Source organism: Cryptotermes secundus, unplaced genomic scaffold, assembly GCF_002891405.2.
Source record: "Cryptotermes secundus unplaced genomic scaffold, Csec_1.0 scaffold1016, whole genome shotgun sequence".
Classification (NCBI taxonomy): domain Eukaryota; kingdom Metazoa; phylum Arthropoda; class Insecta; order Blattodea; family Kalotermitidae; genus Cryptotermes; species Cryptotermes secundus.
The window spans coordinates 971,356-989,085 of NW_019724759.1; the positions used below are offsets into that span (position 1 = coordinate 971,356).

A 17,730-nucleotide genomic window follows, 5' to 3' on the forward strand; every position below is an offset into this window, starting at 1 on the left:
AAAACTTTCTCTCGGTGTCCGGTGATCAACGCTGGCTCATTTTAATGGGTTCTACTGAGTCTGAACCTTTCCTTCTTTAACACCTGATGAAGGAAACATGTCCAGCTTTCGAAATATCATCTGTCATATATACTTAAGTCAGTGGACAGTATTTATCCAATATTCGCCTTCTAGTATGTGGCACCGTGTAGATTGGTAGAAAGTTACTAACGTTTTCGAGCAACCTCCTGCCCCATGTTCAAGGTAGAAAATTAAGTTGCGCGGGAAAACCGGGCTTCTGCTAAAGGAAAAGTAGAAGTGGTTGTTCGTGGACTGAATTAAGGACTAAGACATATAAATTAATAAAATATTTTTTTCCGGTAAATGGAAGAATAAGCGATTAGTATATAGTAATTATTAACGCACCTGATTATGTCTGTCTTCATTTCTATATAATCAAAATTTGATATATCAGAACGGGTTTGGACCTAATTCGGGGAAAGAAGAAGAATTCTCTTACCAGTGTTCGCAATTATATAATTTTAACGGGTGATATAGCATCTTTAAAATTCCATGGGACCTACTTGCAAACAATAGCACGTGACTCTTTTCGCCATTGGAAAGGAACCGTTAGATGAATATGGGACGCTCTTGCGCGGAATTACGCCTTGACATTAAACACGAGACCTATTCGTGTAACGGTAAAACGCGGGGATGGTTAAGACCACGAGACTCACTCGGCGAATGGAATGAATGTTCGACTAATGGTTAACAAGAATGCAGTTAGCCTATACAAGTATTTGTTTGATTTCAACCCATATCGACACGTGTCTCGATAGTAATCGATTCACGGTCGATCATGCAACTCTCTGGGGATATATCAGTTTTCAAGAGCTGTGTTATTTAGAACATCTCGTTCTTTATGATACAGGTCTTATCATAAAGAGCAAAATGCGAACATATCAAATAACTTAATCTAGAATAAGTTGTTTGACATGTTCGCAGTGAAAAGCTGCGAAGTACACAGTTGTAATTGTATTTTGTAGTTGCAGTTATAGTTGCAATTGCATTTGTTGTAGTTGTAATCGTATTTGTATTGCATTCATTTTGTGTAGTGTGTTCTTTATTGAGTGTATAGTTTTGTGTGCTGTGTTTTGTTTGAATGTGGTGTGTGGATTTTTTCAATTGACCTAATCCTTCCAGCCGCACTATGGCCCTGGGGTTCACTCAGCCTCTAACAGAAATGAGTACCAGGAATTAATTAAATCATTTTCCTGGGGTCAAAGCGCGGCCGGCACGTAAGGCTGACCTTACCGCCATCTTTGAGCCGATTGTCTAGATAATGTGGGAGCCTCAACGTCTCACAACCCTATGGGCCTTCACGGCCTGGTAAAGGGGCAGCTTTACTTTACCCCCCAACCTGAGAACGGAAACAGACCCAGTTTCCTGGACGTTGTGTTTTCTAGTTTCTAGAGCACCGGGCGATGGACAAAGCCCCCAAATCCTTAATTCTGAGAGTTATACACCGTCGTCAGAACCCTTTAGGATCTAATTCGTGATTCGCTTCACAGCTTTTGTGAAATCCGATAATGGGGAGTTTTAGTTAAGTCTTGTTGACACACTCTCATTCTGGTTAAAATTGGACTAGAATAACTGTCGCTCTGAATGAAGACCTGCGCGTGTTTCTGCACACGTCTCGAAACATTCTGAGGAGAAGTTGTAGAGGAAAATAAAATACTTACTTTATGCTTAATAAATTTTGCGAGTCTTATGCTTTTCGAGACAAAAGAACAGCATATTATCCAGTGGATGACTTCCGGCGTTAGTGTGACAAAGCCTTTTTATCAATTCCCAACACATTTCCACCCAGATAGGCCATCATCAAGTGATTCTTGAGAAAATACACACATGGTGACGGGCTGCGTATAAACTACAGCGCTGGTTTAAACCAATTTCTCAAGAAGCAGCACAAGACCGCGGCTTCTCTGGACGATGTATATATTTCCTTTTATAATTCCGATTAAATTACATTCTTTTTTTCGATTTTTATTTTCTGTTTCCATGTATTTATTATTAGTTTGTTGTCTGCCTGTGATAGGCCAGAGCGGTTAGCGGCAAACACTCTAAAAATGGATTGAAGTCAATTATTATTTTTATATTTCTGTTCGGAGCCTGCATACATTTTCCGTGTTAGTCAAAGTCATAGTCACATTACGACTGACGGTCAGTCAGTCAGTCACTCAGTCTTGGTGTCGAACCCAATCTGGGGCTTATGACCAAATATTTATAACTGTTTGACAGTTTCGGTCTTCTTTTTGTGGGGCGCCCTCTCTGGCGAGAGGACTGGTCTGTTTTTGTCAAATTTCTATGTTGAGTTGTTAATCCAATTATTAACCTTTGCACGGACCGAGTAGAAACCCCCGTTTGCAACAGTACCTCTATTGTTGCACGTCGATACTTCGCTTTGGTAGCGTGTTCACCGAGCCGTTGCCTAGAAACGGGTCTGGTATATTTGCCTCTCTCGCGGCCGTCGCACAGTAACGGCTGTACACGCCACAGTATTAATTTCGCACTTCACAATTCTTGTAGTTTAAGTCGAAACTTTGTTGTCAATATTGTGGTAGCTTTTAGCAAAGATAAAGCTGTGTCTGCACTTATGTAAGGTCGCGGTCATGTAGACATACATAGCCTTACGTATTCTTAACAGAGGTCAGTAGTCAGCTTCATGCCCCGGCCGTCTTACTTACTGATACATGAACACGAAACTTATTCTAATCCACAAATACCCATATGCAAATTAATGTTTGCTAATTATTTCGTTTAGGTGGGAATTAGTTTATTAGCCTACCGTTCTTCACTGGGAGCACGCGGTAACATAGTTGTGGTACTATGCTATTTACAAGCCGGAAGGCGCAGCTTTGATTCCCTTTGAGGTCACTGGATTTTTCAATTTACCTAATCCTTCTAGCCACACTATGGCCCTGGGGCCGACTCAGCCTCTAACAGAAATGAGTACTAGGAATCTTCCTGGGGGGTAAAGGACAGCCGGCGTGTAAGGCTGACCTCACCGCCATCTGTGAGCCGGCTGTCTAGAGCAGTGTTCCACAATCGCCGGGCCCTGATATTAATTATACCAGCCCTCGCCTTAGTGAAAAAAAAATTTACTGGGCCGCGGTCGGAAAAAGGTTGAGAAGCACTGGTCTACAAAATGTGGGAGCCTCGACGTCTCACAATCCTATGGGCCTCCGCGGCCTGTTACAAGGAAATATTTTACGCTTTAAGCCATCTATGGAAAACTGTTAAAACTAACAGACCAGACAAGTTGTCTCAAGCGGTAATATTTCTAGTTCCTGTTGTCGATTGTCAGATTTGGACCTTGGCTAGGACAGCAAGTTTCACGCCTAAAGATTTGAATGATATTTCTCAGTTCCTTGAGACAACTTCCAGGATATAGACTACTACCGGCTCCATCCAAATCATATTCAATTCATTATCATTTATCGTTCCATCATTCGTTGCCATGTGGTCTGGATTGCTGGCAGCGTCATTAGTTAAACTGTGAGGAAGCATACAGGCGTGGAATACAACGGATTTCACAGGGAAAGTAGTGTCGTGTCACGAACCTGGGAAGGTTTAGTTAATGTGCATATATTTCAAAGTCTGTGGTTGTATTTCGAAGAAATATAAGAATATTTTTTCGACTGCATGGTACAAACTTATATCACTCGACGTGCACCCAATGAATTCGAATACAGGGTGATCTCCTATTTTGCCAATGAGAACATATTTTTTTAACAAAATTGATCGTATCATTCAGTTCTGAGGTTTGTAAAGAAAATAATAAATCCAAAATTTAATACCTTAAATATAATTCTATATATTTTCACAATTATCGTTAGAATAAGCAATTACAATATATAAATCATCATAATCATTTTCGTATTTATTCTTAAAAGCCTGAAAATAAGGCGACATAATACTATGAAGCAGTAAATAATTCGCCTTATGTTCGGGCTTATGCCGAATTATCATGGGCTGGAATCATGAAAAAATTAGACATATTCGAAGTTACAAATTAAATTAGACAGTGACCCGAGTTCCGGGTGTTGGGTCTCATTTCCGTCCGTAGTTCGGTCTCCTGCTTTGACTGAAGTCTGGCTGAGGTTGTAGCTGAGGCTGTCTTGCCAGGAAATCCAGGGCGCGCTGGATCGCGGGGGGGATTGGAGGCGGTGTGGGCAGGTGAGCCCCTTGTGCCACGAAGCCATTCTCATCTGCCGTGTACGTCAGACTGATGGGGATCCCGTCATCCCCCGTGTAGGAGAACTGACCTTGCGCGACCTGAGCCTCTGTCTCAGGATTGCCTGCGTTCTTGAGGAAGCCTTCTTCTCGAGCAGAGATGCCGTTACCAGTTTCATAACTGCAAAGACAATTGTGAACTTGAGATGATAAGACGTTAAATGGAAGACCTAGGACTCTTGAGAGTTTGAATCTGCGATGGACAGGTTTGGTCAGTGAGATCTGAGGTTTACATGGAGGTCATAATCTCCTTCTTTCTCTTTCAGAATTAAATGGAAACTGTTAATCTTGCAGACAACGGGTGCAACACCTTGGACGAGTGAACAGCCCATCATAAGGTCGTTATCTACACAGGTCAACACAAACACAGAAAGGACATTGACATACATGCATGCCTCTAGTGGGACTCGAACCCACGATCTCATTATTCGAGGAGGAGAAGATATTTCGTGCCTCAGGCTTCAAGGCCATTACCATCGGCTCTCGTGGATGTGACTAAAATCACTATCTTCCGGTATATGACAGCGTGTAGTATAGTACGAATTTGTCGACGTTTTGGAGAAACCTGCTACTTACTTCTTCATGGTAGAAGAGTAAGCCACGCGGGAAAGACGGTCAGTGTTGGAGGGGAGAGCTAGCAAGGACTGGGGCAAAGAGCGGATGCAGTGGGTGCAGTTAGGGGCTCCAAATTTGGATCGGATAGCTACAGTTCTAATTGACTTACTAGCATGAACTCTTTTGATATTTGAACACAGATTATTATAAACAAGCTCTGTCGAAACTACCTACACCCAATAACGTGAACATTTCTGGAAATACAGCTATATTTATACTAAGCCACTAAATTTGGGAGAATAAAAATATATAGCGAAAAATACTGCTGTTTGCGGGAATTTTTATCGGAAATGTTGGAGAGCGTAATACGAGGTCAAGCATGCCATCAACTACTGCCACCTTCTGCTCCGTTCGTAACTACTTGCTACCGACAGAACGACAGAAGAAACTAGCCTTAGACATAGGGCCCAGATTTTTCAGCCATTCATATGTTATGCAAAATCTACATTTGTTAGACTATAAGCACAGACTGAGTAGGATTTGTATATGGGAAGTGCTCTGTTCGATTCTATATCGGGATACTTGCTATCCTGACCAAGGTCTTTCTTGGCAATGCAGAGTCCTCAGGATAATACCCTAACAGACCATGACCTCTTCCTTCTACACTTTTGCAATCCATTATTCACCAATCATCAACGCTCCTGAGACTGACAAGTTCGTCACAAGGCGTAGAAATATTGAACTGCAGAGCTTGTTCACTGAGTTTGAGCTGAGGATCTCACAGCGTGTCCTCTGAGATGTAACGCCGTGTAGTCCGGTAGAAGTCTACAGGAATTTTAGAGGAACCGTACCGCCTCCGTCTTCAGGGTCAAATAGTAAACCAAGAAATAATCAAACTGCATCCTGCTTCTTGATAGTTTTTCCTTGGCTCAATCTTCGGCTATTTCCCAGAAGGCAATACTCCTCTTGTTTAGTATGATCTAGGTATCTCCTTATGACCTCGTCAAGGCGACCGCTGGTGTTCGTGCTGGTTTTACTGCATAGGTCTTCCGATGTCGTGAGCCTCACACTTGCAGTGTCACGACTCATAGTTACGTTAATGAACCAGGTTTCCTTGAGCACAGGTTCCCCTTCGCGAAACCCAAAATAAACGAATAGCACGGACTGGCGTCTCTGCCGTTTGGCCTCAAGTCTTTCCACGGTCTTGGCGAGACGGACGGACCGCAGGCTGATATAACTTGCATTCTGCACCATCAACACAAATATCTAGGACTTAATTCACTACATCTTTCGACCTTACTGTCTGATTATTCTCACGTGGTACACTACTTAAGGTAGTTAATGAGGAAGTACCAAGTTGGAACTCTCACAAGAGACACCCCAACTACAGGGAGTGGCGACTCTCCCTTATGAGAGGCCCAAGTCTCGCTGGCCCAGTGGGTGGCACCCGGTAAGGGCTCCTTCCCCGGGGTAAGTGGCAGGTAGACAGGACTCGTTAGCCACACTAGCTAACCTGGTAAAAGCAAGAAACCCCTGGTCCTCCAAGGTTGGTAACCTGCTCTATTAAAAGGAGTTATTCATAATCATCAAGGATGCTTCACGTTTGAGGACAGAACTGGGTAACAGACTCAACCCTTGCAGATGATGATGATGATGATGAATTAATGAATAGTCATACCATGTATCTTGTTGAACATGGATCCCTTATTTATAAGTATTATATTTGGTACAATACTCAGTTGGATAATTAATGCATAGTCCGATAGAAAAATTTAAAATATGAATATAAAATAAGGGAATGATAGGAAGGTAAAAGAAAAGTTAAACTTAAGTATATGTTTTGGGTGGTGATGGCAGTGGTCGCACCATCTAAGGCATGAACTGTCTTCCCTCGCTCGAATGCTGGTGTCGTGGTTTCGAATCCCACTCAAGACATGGTTATGATTGAAAATGAATATGTTTAGGTTAACCATAGCTGAACTGCAAGGAGCGTAATTTACGTATATATTGTAAGAAGTAAAAAAGTAAAGCTATCCCTGTACCAGGCCGTGAAGGCCCATAGGGTTGTGAGACGTTGAGGGTCCCACATTATCTAGACAATCGGTTCAAAGATGGCGGTAAGGTTGTCAGCCTTACACGCCGGCCGCGCTTTACTCTCCAGGAAAATTATTTTATTAATTCCTGGTACTCATTTCTGTTAGAGGCTGAGTAAACCCCAGGGCTTAGTACGGCTGGAAGAATTAGGTCAATTGAAAAAATTCCAATGACCTCATCGGTACTTGAACCCGTGACTGGTTGTAATATTGATACTAAAATGGCTTGAGGATTTTTTTCTTTTCGATACAGTAACTGTAGTGTGACCAGTCTGGCGGTGTTTTTTATTTGTGTCTGCAGCCAGATTTCCTCATTTAACACCCCTGTATCAAATGCAGCGGTCACTATTCGTCGACTGGCATGAGGAAATAATCGTTTTCGATGAACTGGGGTGAAGACTTCCGGAAACTTCTCAGGGTACTGCCCCTGCAGCCTGAAGAGACTGAGAAAAACGATGAAAAACCTCATGGTAGCTGGTGTATTAGTAGAGATCCGACCAGATGACTTATAGAATACACCAGAAGTGTTGTCGTCTCGGTCATCTGGCTGGAAAATGAACAGTCCTGTTTTCTGAAACATGATGTGTAATTTTGCTGAAGCCTGAGGATGTCTACATTTAAATGTAGGCAGTAATATATGATTTTGTAACTTACATAATCTGTCATAATTTTTGTATCTCTTTCTCGAAAATCTGTTATATTCTTTAAGCCACCAAGTCAATCCATCTCGATATTGTGAAATTTTCTGTGAAACTGGACACAGTCTTAGGTTTGGGACGTATACATTTGGCCACATATATTGACGCGATGGTAGCGTTGAATCCTAAACTGCCGGTGTGTCTAGGTATCGCTTGTTTTTTTCAGGAACCCCCACGGGTTACCGAAATACTCACGAACATAATCTCTTCGTCTTTTCGTTTGCCTTCAGCTCGACAGTAAGTCCTCCCCTCTGTCTGCCATCTCGGTAACTGCGTTTCTGCAGCATAAGCAGTGAAGTAATTTCTGCCACCTAGTGTCACTTTTATGTACTACTGCAGTCATCGGGGAGCTTTTATAGCGCAGTCGGTATAGCGACTGGCTACTGGCTGGGCACCGAGAGGTCGAAGTTCGAGTCCCAGTAGGGTCAAGAATTTTCACTTCTCCATATTTTCCAGACCGGCTCTTGGATCCACCCAAACCCCTATACAATGGGTACCGGGGGTTAAGCGGTCGGGGTGTGAAGCTGACCACTCACTAATGCCGAGGTCAAGAAAATATGGATGTGTACATCCACTCCCCCATACGCCTTCATGGTGTAGTGCTCAGTTAGTTATGTGCAGGGAAACTTTACCTTACCTTCACCCAGTCTCAGAGCAACTCTTGCAGAATAGGCAGACTTATCATGTAAGATTTGAGGCTTTCACGGCGGTCACTATGAAGAAAGCAGTCTTCTGGGATTTGGCACCGTGTATATGTGGAGTTAACCGACGTTTCGGAGGAACGTATCGCAACAGCAACGTAACAGCAGACTGTGACAGTCTGCTTTTACCGGTTCTCACGGTCTCTTCGCTTGCAGAGTTCTTATTTTTCTTCTACCCTGAAGATGGAGGCGATACGTTCCTCCGAAACGTCGGTTAACTCCACATATACACGGTGCCAAATCCCAGAAGACTGCTTTCTTCAGACTTATCATATTTGTACTTTACGCGGCCATCTTGTTTTTCTGGCTCGATATATAGACTTGAAATAGGACATGTTTATCGCAGAATTTGGGTTTTCTGCTGTCAGTCATTACTCACCCAATGTTATAGCCCAATAACTTCGTCCTTACTGAAATTTGGGAGAGATATTAGTGTTTATATACACAAATGCCAAACATTGTCATACGGACTGTGTAAATGCACCCTGTGGGCAAAATGTTGAGGGTTATCACGTTAAAGCAGATCTTGCATAACATAAGCACGGCTGAATAATTGCTTTTCTTAAACTGCACTAAAGTGCGAGTTCCCATATCTCAGAATTCTCTAAGAATATTCGTTCAATTTTCTGCTTCATTCCAGTTACAACATTTCATAAGTAACTTCTCAGAATATCTATAAAAATATGAAATTAAATTAACTTCATATTTACAGCACAACCGCACTGCCATGCGATGTTCTAGAGGAAGCATACAAATTATAATAAGAAGTTCTGAGAAGAAGTAATCACTACAAGGACCGCATAGAAAACCACGCTTCCAATAATTCTTTTGTTCTTGTTTGTATTTCTAGCTGGTGTAACTTTTCTACGGAGACGTTGCCTAGCAACTGTAGGAGGATTACACATGCAGACACACAGACTGATGGGAGGGATTTATGAAGTAGCCGTTGAGATGGGCACAGTTGCCATGACATACATACCAAGTGTCATGAAGATTGGTTCAGGTATTCGAGAGTTAACAGGGTCGGGTACACAGACACACAGACAGCATGGTGATCTCATAAGCTTACTTTTATTTGTATTTAAATAAGGAAAGTGGGTATCATCATCTGCATGGACTGGGGACTTTGCCTAGTTCCGATCCCAGGCTCAGTCGAACTAGTCCCTCTATAAAGGTAAATTTGTCGTTGTGCTTAACTAATTAAGTACTGCTACATGAAGGCGTATGGGGGACTCTCTCTCTAACAAAATGTAATAGCATAATGTGAAATAATGCCTAAAGACCGGAATAGTGAAGTCAAAGGAGACATCCATTGCTTTGCAACGGCTCGGCAAGCAATAACGAAGAAGACACGAAATAATCTATTAAATTATATTTTACGATTCAATAAAATTAATTAAATGCAATATATATGTATAAAACTGCGCAAAATATACCCCAGATGCGTGTATTACCTGTATTGATATGATCCATCAGGGTTGATGACTGAATACTGGCTAATGATTGGGATGGGGGTGCTGTACTGTCCTTGAGGTTGTCCCCTGTATTGAGGGGCTGCACTTACTGCTGCCAGTAGCGTCAGTGTTACCACAATCTGAAACAGAAATGTTAGCATTGACTCCATATTGTATGCTGTACTTCAAAGAGTTGGCAGTTTCAAAATATTATAACGACGGCCGCTGTTATGCCGGGCAGTTGCTTTGAGTGAGTATCTAGAAGTGCCAGAAGAATATTTTTCTATCCTGAAGATAGAGGCAGCAAAGTTATTCCTGGAATACTGATGCCTCAGGCTGGACGGTATCTCATCCCAGAAAACGGTAATACCAGGTGTCCGGATGAAATGTATCCAAAATAAAAAATTATAGCTCGGAAACTAATTATCATACACGTATCCGGTTTATGTCATCGAAAGGCAAACTGTGAAAGTTTTTTTTTCACTCCCGGCTCACGCGCAAGCGCCTCCACATTTCTGCCATCATGTTAGGAATCACGTGGACAGAGAAATGGCTAGGAGATGGATAGGAAGAGATGGACCAATCGCTTGGCCTCCTAGGTCGCCAGACTTAACCTCAGTGGATTTTTTCTTGTGGGGTTATATGAAGAACATTGTCTGCCAGGTTCAGTTCAACGACCTTCAACACATGAAACTCGCATAAGGGACGTTGTGACTACGGTAACACCAAACATGCTTCAAGCAACGTGGAACGAGGTCGGATATCATCTGGATATTTGACGTGCCACAAAAGGGACTACACTGAAATTTATTGAGGAAGTTATAAAGGCAGAAAAAAAACTTTGATAGTTTTCCTTTGTAATGGTGTGACCCATTAATGTGTATAATAAATTCTCTCTGATGTATAATGATTTTATTTTGGATACCTTTCATCCGGACACCCTACATTAATCGTGGGACTGACAGGATCTATGCGAGACACGCGTGAGGACAGCAGCCCTACACGCGAACAGTCGATTCCCGGTCTTCATGAAGCCCTGTCCTGTTATGAGGTGTGCCGCTTACTTCGATCTCCTGACCTCCAAGCCGTGTGACGCGTCAACATGAGCGACCTCAAGTCAGAGCGGGTGGCCTCTTCGCCTAGCACAGCCCTCTGTTGCGCTGCAAGCGACAAATGAGAGATAGAGTGCCATGTAACCTCGGCAATCCGTGGCCTGTAGTCCGCAAGCGGACTATACCGACCGAGCGACCGTCGCTTGTCGGTGAAGTTAGTGGCAACTTTAGCGGATAGAGGGTGTCGCGTGGTCAGCGCAACGGATCCCCACGGCTGTTAATCTCGTTTTTTTTAGACCGGAGCAGCTATTTCCTTGAAATAGCTCCTCAATTATCCTCACGAGGCTGAGTGGACCCCGTTCCAGACCCGCTACTTCTGAGAAAATCTGGTAGCGCCGGGAATCTAACCCGGATCCCTGGATCTGTAGCCAGGAACTCTGGCCACTAGACCACAGAGACGGTCCGACTTACAGTATCACCAATAAAATAAATCGGCACCTCCAGGAATTACAAGATTAATCTAAATATTTTACTTCCTTGCTGTAAAAATTAATTCTTGTGAAACATGATGTCGTGTGATTGCCGATGCGAGTGGCCGCGCGCTCTGAGGCGTGAACCGTCTCCGCTCGCTCCAATGCTGAGCCCGTGGGTTCGAATCGCACTCGAGGCATACATATCAAGCATTGGCCTTGCTACCGGCTGATCCCCCATCCAAGGAGTCCTACCGACTGTGTGTAGGATTAAGAACTTGAAAAGCGGCCAAGTCCCAACAAAGGGCTGTAGAGCCATAGAGATAGATAGATAGATAGATAGATAGATCGCTTAAATAAATTTATCTTTGCGGAGCAATGTGTTCCTTCGAAACGTCGGTACTCATGCAACAAGCCGGAAGAACCTCACTGTGAAGAGTTTTCACAGCCGTATAAATATGAAATTCTAATCCCAAATAAATGTGAGTGCTGTTTGCTTACCGCTTGGCATGTCTAAGTACCAGGAGACATCTCACACCCTGAATATTAGCAAGGTTTTAGTTAAGTTGGAAGCATTCCAACATAAAATGGAAAACTGAATGTGACGTCATGCGAAGCAAATATACCTTTCTCCAGGAGCCATTAGTTGTGTGGACGTTAGGTTACGTAACGCCGCGCCAGAGCTCAAGCGGTTAGTCGCTGGCTTCCCACCGCGGCGGCCCGTGCTCGATCCCGGGTCTGGTCAAGTGGGATTTGTGGTGGACAAAGTGGCGCTGGGGCAGGTTTTCTCCGAGTACTTCGGTTTCCCCTACCAATCTTCATTCCACCAATTGCTCCACAATCACCCTCACCTATGATCTGGGGCTGGTACAATAGGCCAGAAGTGGCCGCAGTACAAGGGACTTAGTCCCACCTCACTAGCAATAAAAAAAATACATAACGCCGCCATGTTGGTAACTCAGAATATTTCGTTTTGGAGCTGCATGGAGGGGTAGCTCTACACCGCGACAAACTTGTATTTCGGAAGCTCTCGAATCGACGTATGAAAAGTAACCCGATTTAAATTTGAGTTTCCTTACCGCTACACACACGTTTAAAGTTTTCCGTCACAAAATGCACATTTTGTTCCCAGAATATACTAAGTACGCGACATATGTTCCAATTTTCAGCATCTGAGTTATTTAACACAAGCCTAAAATCGATAAAGGTAAAGTGAAGCTATCCCTGTAACAGGGTGTAGAGGCCCATAGTGTTCTGAGAGGTTGAGGCTTCCACATTTTCTCTAGAAAATCGGCTCACAGATGGCGATGAGGTTGTCAGCCTTACGCGCCGGCCGTTCTTTACTTCCAAGAATATTCCTGGTACTCATTTTTGTTAGAGTCTGAGTCGACCCCAGGGCCATATTGCTGCTGGAAGGATTAGGTGAACTGGAAAATCCACCACATGGGGATTCGAACCCGGGACCTTCCGGCTTGTAGCATAGTGCCTCAACCAACTACGCTACCGCGTACCCCCGTCTAAAATCGATATATACAATACATTAGGAATTCACAACTGATATGTACATAATTCAATAGAACAGATCTGTTGGCGTGTAAATTGGATATTAAAATTTATAATTATTGTTGTATTTAAAATGATTAATGATTAAAATTAATGAATTATTAATAAAGTCGACGCACATTATTAGCAGATGCCCAAGCCTCTTGGGGGTCATTGCCGTCAATTTTATTGTTGATTAAACTGTAAATAATATTAATTTGTTTTTCTTCTTGGTTTAAGTTCTGAGAGTACTTAGTTACTATACACGTACGTATTGGTTTGCATCTGTACGTCCATACCCCCATACGTCTCCATGGTAGTGCTTAATTAGTTAATTAGTTAAGCACAGGGACAAATTTGCCTTTCTTTACTTAATTTGTTTTCTTGTGGGCGCGACAACTGATGCTGCCTGGCTTGCTGACGTCATGCGATCCGCGGATGGTGTGTGTGCCTACCCGTCCATTTCCAAGAACACAGAAACTTAACGTGTTCCTTTCAGTTCCGCCCTTCTACACGTATTTAGTATCCTGAATAAAATTTTTCGAGTTTCCCTAAATTTCTCCTGTAACGTTTCAAATTTTTACCTCAAAATAGACTTCGATTGTTTCCTCATGTGTTTTCACACCCTTTTTCTAAGAAAGTTGTGAAATCAGTTTAAGAATCGATAATTTTTATATTGTATTTCATTTCTCAGTCTCATAATATGAGAAAAAATTATTAATATTTAGTTTAATTATATAATTAAATTATTTGTCTGTTAATATGCTAACGACCAATTACAGAGTCAGCATGAAAATATAAACAAACACCAAGTAGTAAATAAAGAAGAAATATATTTTAAATACATGACTGCATAGCCCAGTAGTATAATTAGGTTCAAATGCAGTTCACTAAAAATATCAACAGGTTTAAAAACTGATATAGCAAGAGAATAAAATTTAAACTCAGATAAGTTACCTATATCCCGAGCAGGAACATAAATGCCGACTGTTTCAAGAACTGACGGAAAACAATTAGGCAGGTTAAACATACATAAAGATCGAAGCGTCCAAATGATGGTGCCCACTTTGTGAACAGTGTGGACAAACGTATTAGCCCTTTAAAGAGTCAAAGTCAAAGTCACAATGCGACTGACGGTCAGTCAGTCAGTCAGTCAGTCAGTCTTGGTGTCGATCCCAATCTAAGGCTCATGACCAGATATTTGTTACCGCTTGACAGTTTAGGTCTTATTATTGTGGGGTGCCCTCTCTGACGAGAGGATCGGTCTGTCTTTTGTCAGAGTCATTGTCTGCAGTAGTAAGTCATTTATCATAATGTAAAGGATATTTACATTATACATATTAAATATTATAATAAATGTATATAAAATACATACAGGGCCTCTGTCAGTCCAGGCTCAGTACAGCAGATTATGCCCTATTTCTAGTAGCTTCCGCTACAACGGCAGTCTAGTCACTTGCCGAAATCAAGAGAACTTCGATGTATACATCCGCTCCCCCACACGTCTTCATGGCGTAGTGCTTAATTAGTTAAGTACAGGGATAACTTTACTGTAGCCGGGATAGCTCAGTCGGTATAGCGACTGGCTTCGGGCTGGACGACCGAGGGGTCAGAGTTCGAGTTCCGGTAGGGTCAAGAATTTTCACTTTTCCATGTCATCCAGAGCGGTTCTGAGGCCCACCCAACCTCCTATCCAGTGGGTACCGGGGGTAAAGCAACAGGGGCGTGAAGCTGACCACTCACCTCAAACTAGTGCCGAGGTCAAGAAAATATGGATCTATTTATCCACTCCCCCATACGCCTTAATGACATAATGCTTAATTCGTTGAGCACAGGGACAACTTTACTTTACTTTCACAGGGACTTTGCTTTTTTAACTTATACTTTTATAATGTTCGTCCATTATGTTTAATAATGAGAAGTAACAATACAAATATTAATACAATTAACATGAACGAATTTCAGATATTTCAGAATTAAAGAACATGACTTGTATAAATTACAAGTATCACAAAATTTAAACGAGATATTTTGGTTTGTTCAAATTGCACGATTCGTTATCACCGTTCACGGCCATACTCGTATATACTGACAATTCAACTTTTTTTTTTTCTAAATCAACTTCAACGTGGATTACTTACGATTGTCTTCATGGCGACTGTGGGTCTCTCTCTACTCAACTCGCCTCACTAATGTGGCCTTACGGACCTTGATCAGGTTACTTATATAGCCTATCTGAATTCCGGGTGTGGACTTACCATCCTTACACATGGTAAAAGCAATAATTTTTGACCCCATTTTTATAATACGAAGGGAAAATTTACCTCGATGAAGGAGGAGTCGACTGCGAGTTTAGAAGAGGGGGAAGGGGAGTGAGCAGCTAATGGGGGGGGGGCAACTCACATCACAGGGTCAAGAGATTGAGAGCTGGGAATCTGGGTTCGTTACTGGAGCCGGTCCAGAATTGTGCAGGCTGTCTGGACTGATACTGTGAACCATGGGAGCTTTACGTGCGTGGGGATGTCGCCATACGCCTCGACCTTGTTTGCTGCCAACAACAAACTCCCACCCTGTCCTTAGCCTTCTTTCCCGCTTTTGAAAAATAAAAGTGTCCGTCTGTCTGTGTATTCCGCCTAATTGTTTTTCCTTTTCTATGAGCTTCGTTTATCAAAGGAAAGTAAGCGATTACTTCTTCCCAGAACTTCTTGTTATGTATAGCCATTAAGTGTTTCTCCTACATTAAATTTATACAGTAAAAATATCAGGCTATCTTTCTATCCATCCATCCACCCATTCATCTGCCTGTCTGTCTGCCTGCCTGTCCATCCGTCCGTCTTTCTATCCATCTCCAACACCCGATCTCATTCACCCCCACCCCCTTAAACCTCCTGACGACTGCTGGGGTGTCTGATCTGCACTCAGGACAGACCTGCGGAGCAGGGCCAAGGCGTACGTCTCGCCCTCAGGGATCGCCACGGGGAAGTGGCGAGCTACCCTGGCCACATTTCGCATGCTTCTCCTCGAGTTAATTGGCACCTCAATTTTACTTTGAATCTGAGCGCTTCCCATGTTGCCTCTCTATGCACGAGTGCTGTACTCAGCTTATTTCATCTTCCTTACAACTCCAAAACAATTCACTTCCCAACGCTTTACCTTCTCTTCAAACTTGTCTTTACCAGAAGTAGGAGCGGCATTGCCCGGGAAATCTCAGAGCTAAAAAATGTTTCTTCCGCAAAAAATACCCTACAGTCTCTCTGTCTTTCCTTTCCTTCTTTGCTACGGTAGCTCAGTCGGTATACTAGTCAGGCTACATTCTGGATGATGAGGAATCTGGGTTCGATTCCTGGCAGAGGCAAAAGAGACCTGTCTTTTCTGCATTACCAAAGCTAGCTCCCGGGCCCACTTAGCCTCCCAGGTGAAATCTGGAGCTCTTTTTCCGCGAGTAAAGTGGCCGGAGCGAGAAGCTGACAACTCTCCACCTAGTGCCCAGGTTAAGGATGCGCAGAGCTTCATTGTCCACCCCAACACGTCTTCATAACATAGTGCTCGACCAAGCGCAGCGACACTTCCTTCTTCAATTCTGAAAGAGTTGATGAGGCCTTAGCCGGAAGTTACGTGAATCAAATTAGATTGAAATTCCCTCTGGCAACGTAACGAGACAGTCGTATAATTGATCAAGTATCGCGTGTCTCTCCGGTGTTTCCCTTAACTTCCACTTTCCCTGTAAATTATTTTACACTCTGTATCCTTCTCATCTTCCTCAGCGTCACACGTGCCCCCCCCCTCCCTCAGCTGACTATGCAAGTTCCGCCTAACAAGAGGGCGTCGCCCACATTTCTGAGAGCAGTCTCTTCATGGGGCTACGACGGTGTGATCACGATTCCAGCTCAGTGTTGAGATGTACGTGATGATTTAACCCTTCACCTCCCACATATTTCAAGCCCTGACGTCCCTCGAGACCGCCAACTTAGGCTATAGACAACTGGCATACGCTCCAGACCACTGACATAACCTCGAGACGACTGACGTATCCTGCAGACAACTTACATAACCTCCAGACTACTGACATACTCTCCAGACAACTTACATAACCTCCAGACTACTGGCATACTCTCCAGACAACTTACATAACCTCCAGACCACTGACATACTCTCCAGACAACTTACGTGTACATAACATCCAGACCACTGACATATCCTCCAGAAAAGTTACATAACCTCCAGACCACTGGCATATCCTCCGCACGAACGTAACATACGTAATATATTCACTGAATACTGACATGCATGTATAAAGTGCAATGCACTGTACAAAGAAGACGTCTTACGATCGAGTACGTATTTGTGCGTGTTATCTGAGGGAGATGGATTTAACGTCTGCTTCGACACATCCTTCGATAACGTGTATAAATGTAAAGCAATACGTCAGAAAGCAGGGCGAGTTATGTATCGAACGAAGGGAGTTCCTGTTGAATTATCCACGGGTGTCACATTATTAACATCAGTGCACTTAGCGTCCGTCTGCTTGGTTGGCCAGACAGACAAAACATGACAGGCGTCTGTACACATACTGGAAATCGTTAAAACATACCGGAAAAACTTTGTCCTGCGCACTGAGCAGTAGTTTCCTCTGAAACATTGACACTTATCTACCAGACTACACGAAGTCACATCCAAGAAGATTTTAATGTTGATTAAAATACTCTGAACTAAAATGACATGAATTTTCTGAATTTGTCGTACACGAATTTTACCAGGAACAGGACATAAATTTATATCTTCAAAAGCAGACACTCACTCACTCATTCACCCACCAATCAGAAACTCTGACATTGTTTGCTCTCTTTTGGACTTGCGACATCAACATATTCCTCGCGAGTTTCTCGAGCT

General features: G+C 42.9%; 1 protein-coding gene across 1 annotated transcript; it reads right to left on the reverse strand.

Moving 5' to 3' along the window:
* Window positions 1–3,831: 3,831 nt before the first annotated feature.
* Window positions 3,832–15,077, reverse strand: LOC111863026 (endocuticle structural glycoprotein SgAbd-2). Its single transcript, XM_023848964.1, has 3 exons — window positions 14,982–15,077; window positions 9,777–9,916; window positions 3,832–4,396 (listed from the first exon to the last, which is right to left on the reverse strand). The coding sequence occupies exons 1-3, from the start codon at window positions 14,991–14,993 to the stop codon at window positions 4,093–4,095; spliced, it is 456 nt and encodes a 151-aa protein (XP_023704732.1). The 5' UTR covers window positions 14,994–15,077; the 3' UTR covers window positions 3,832–4,092.
* Between the last annotated feature and the right edge of the window lie 2,653 nt (window positions 15,078–17,730).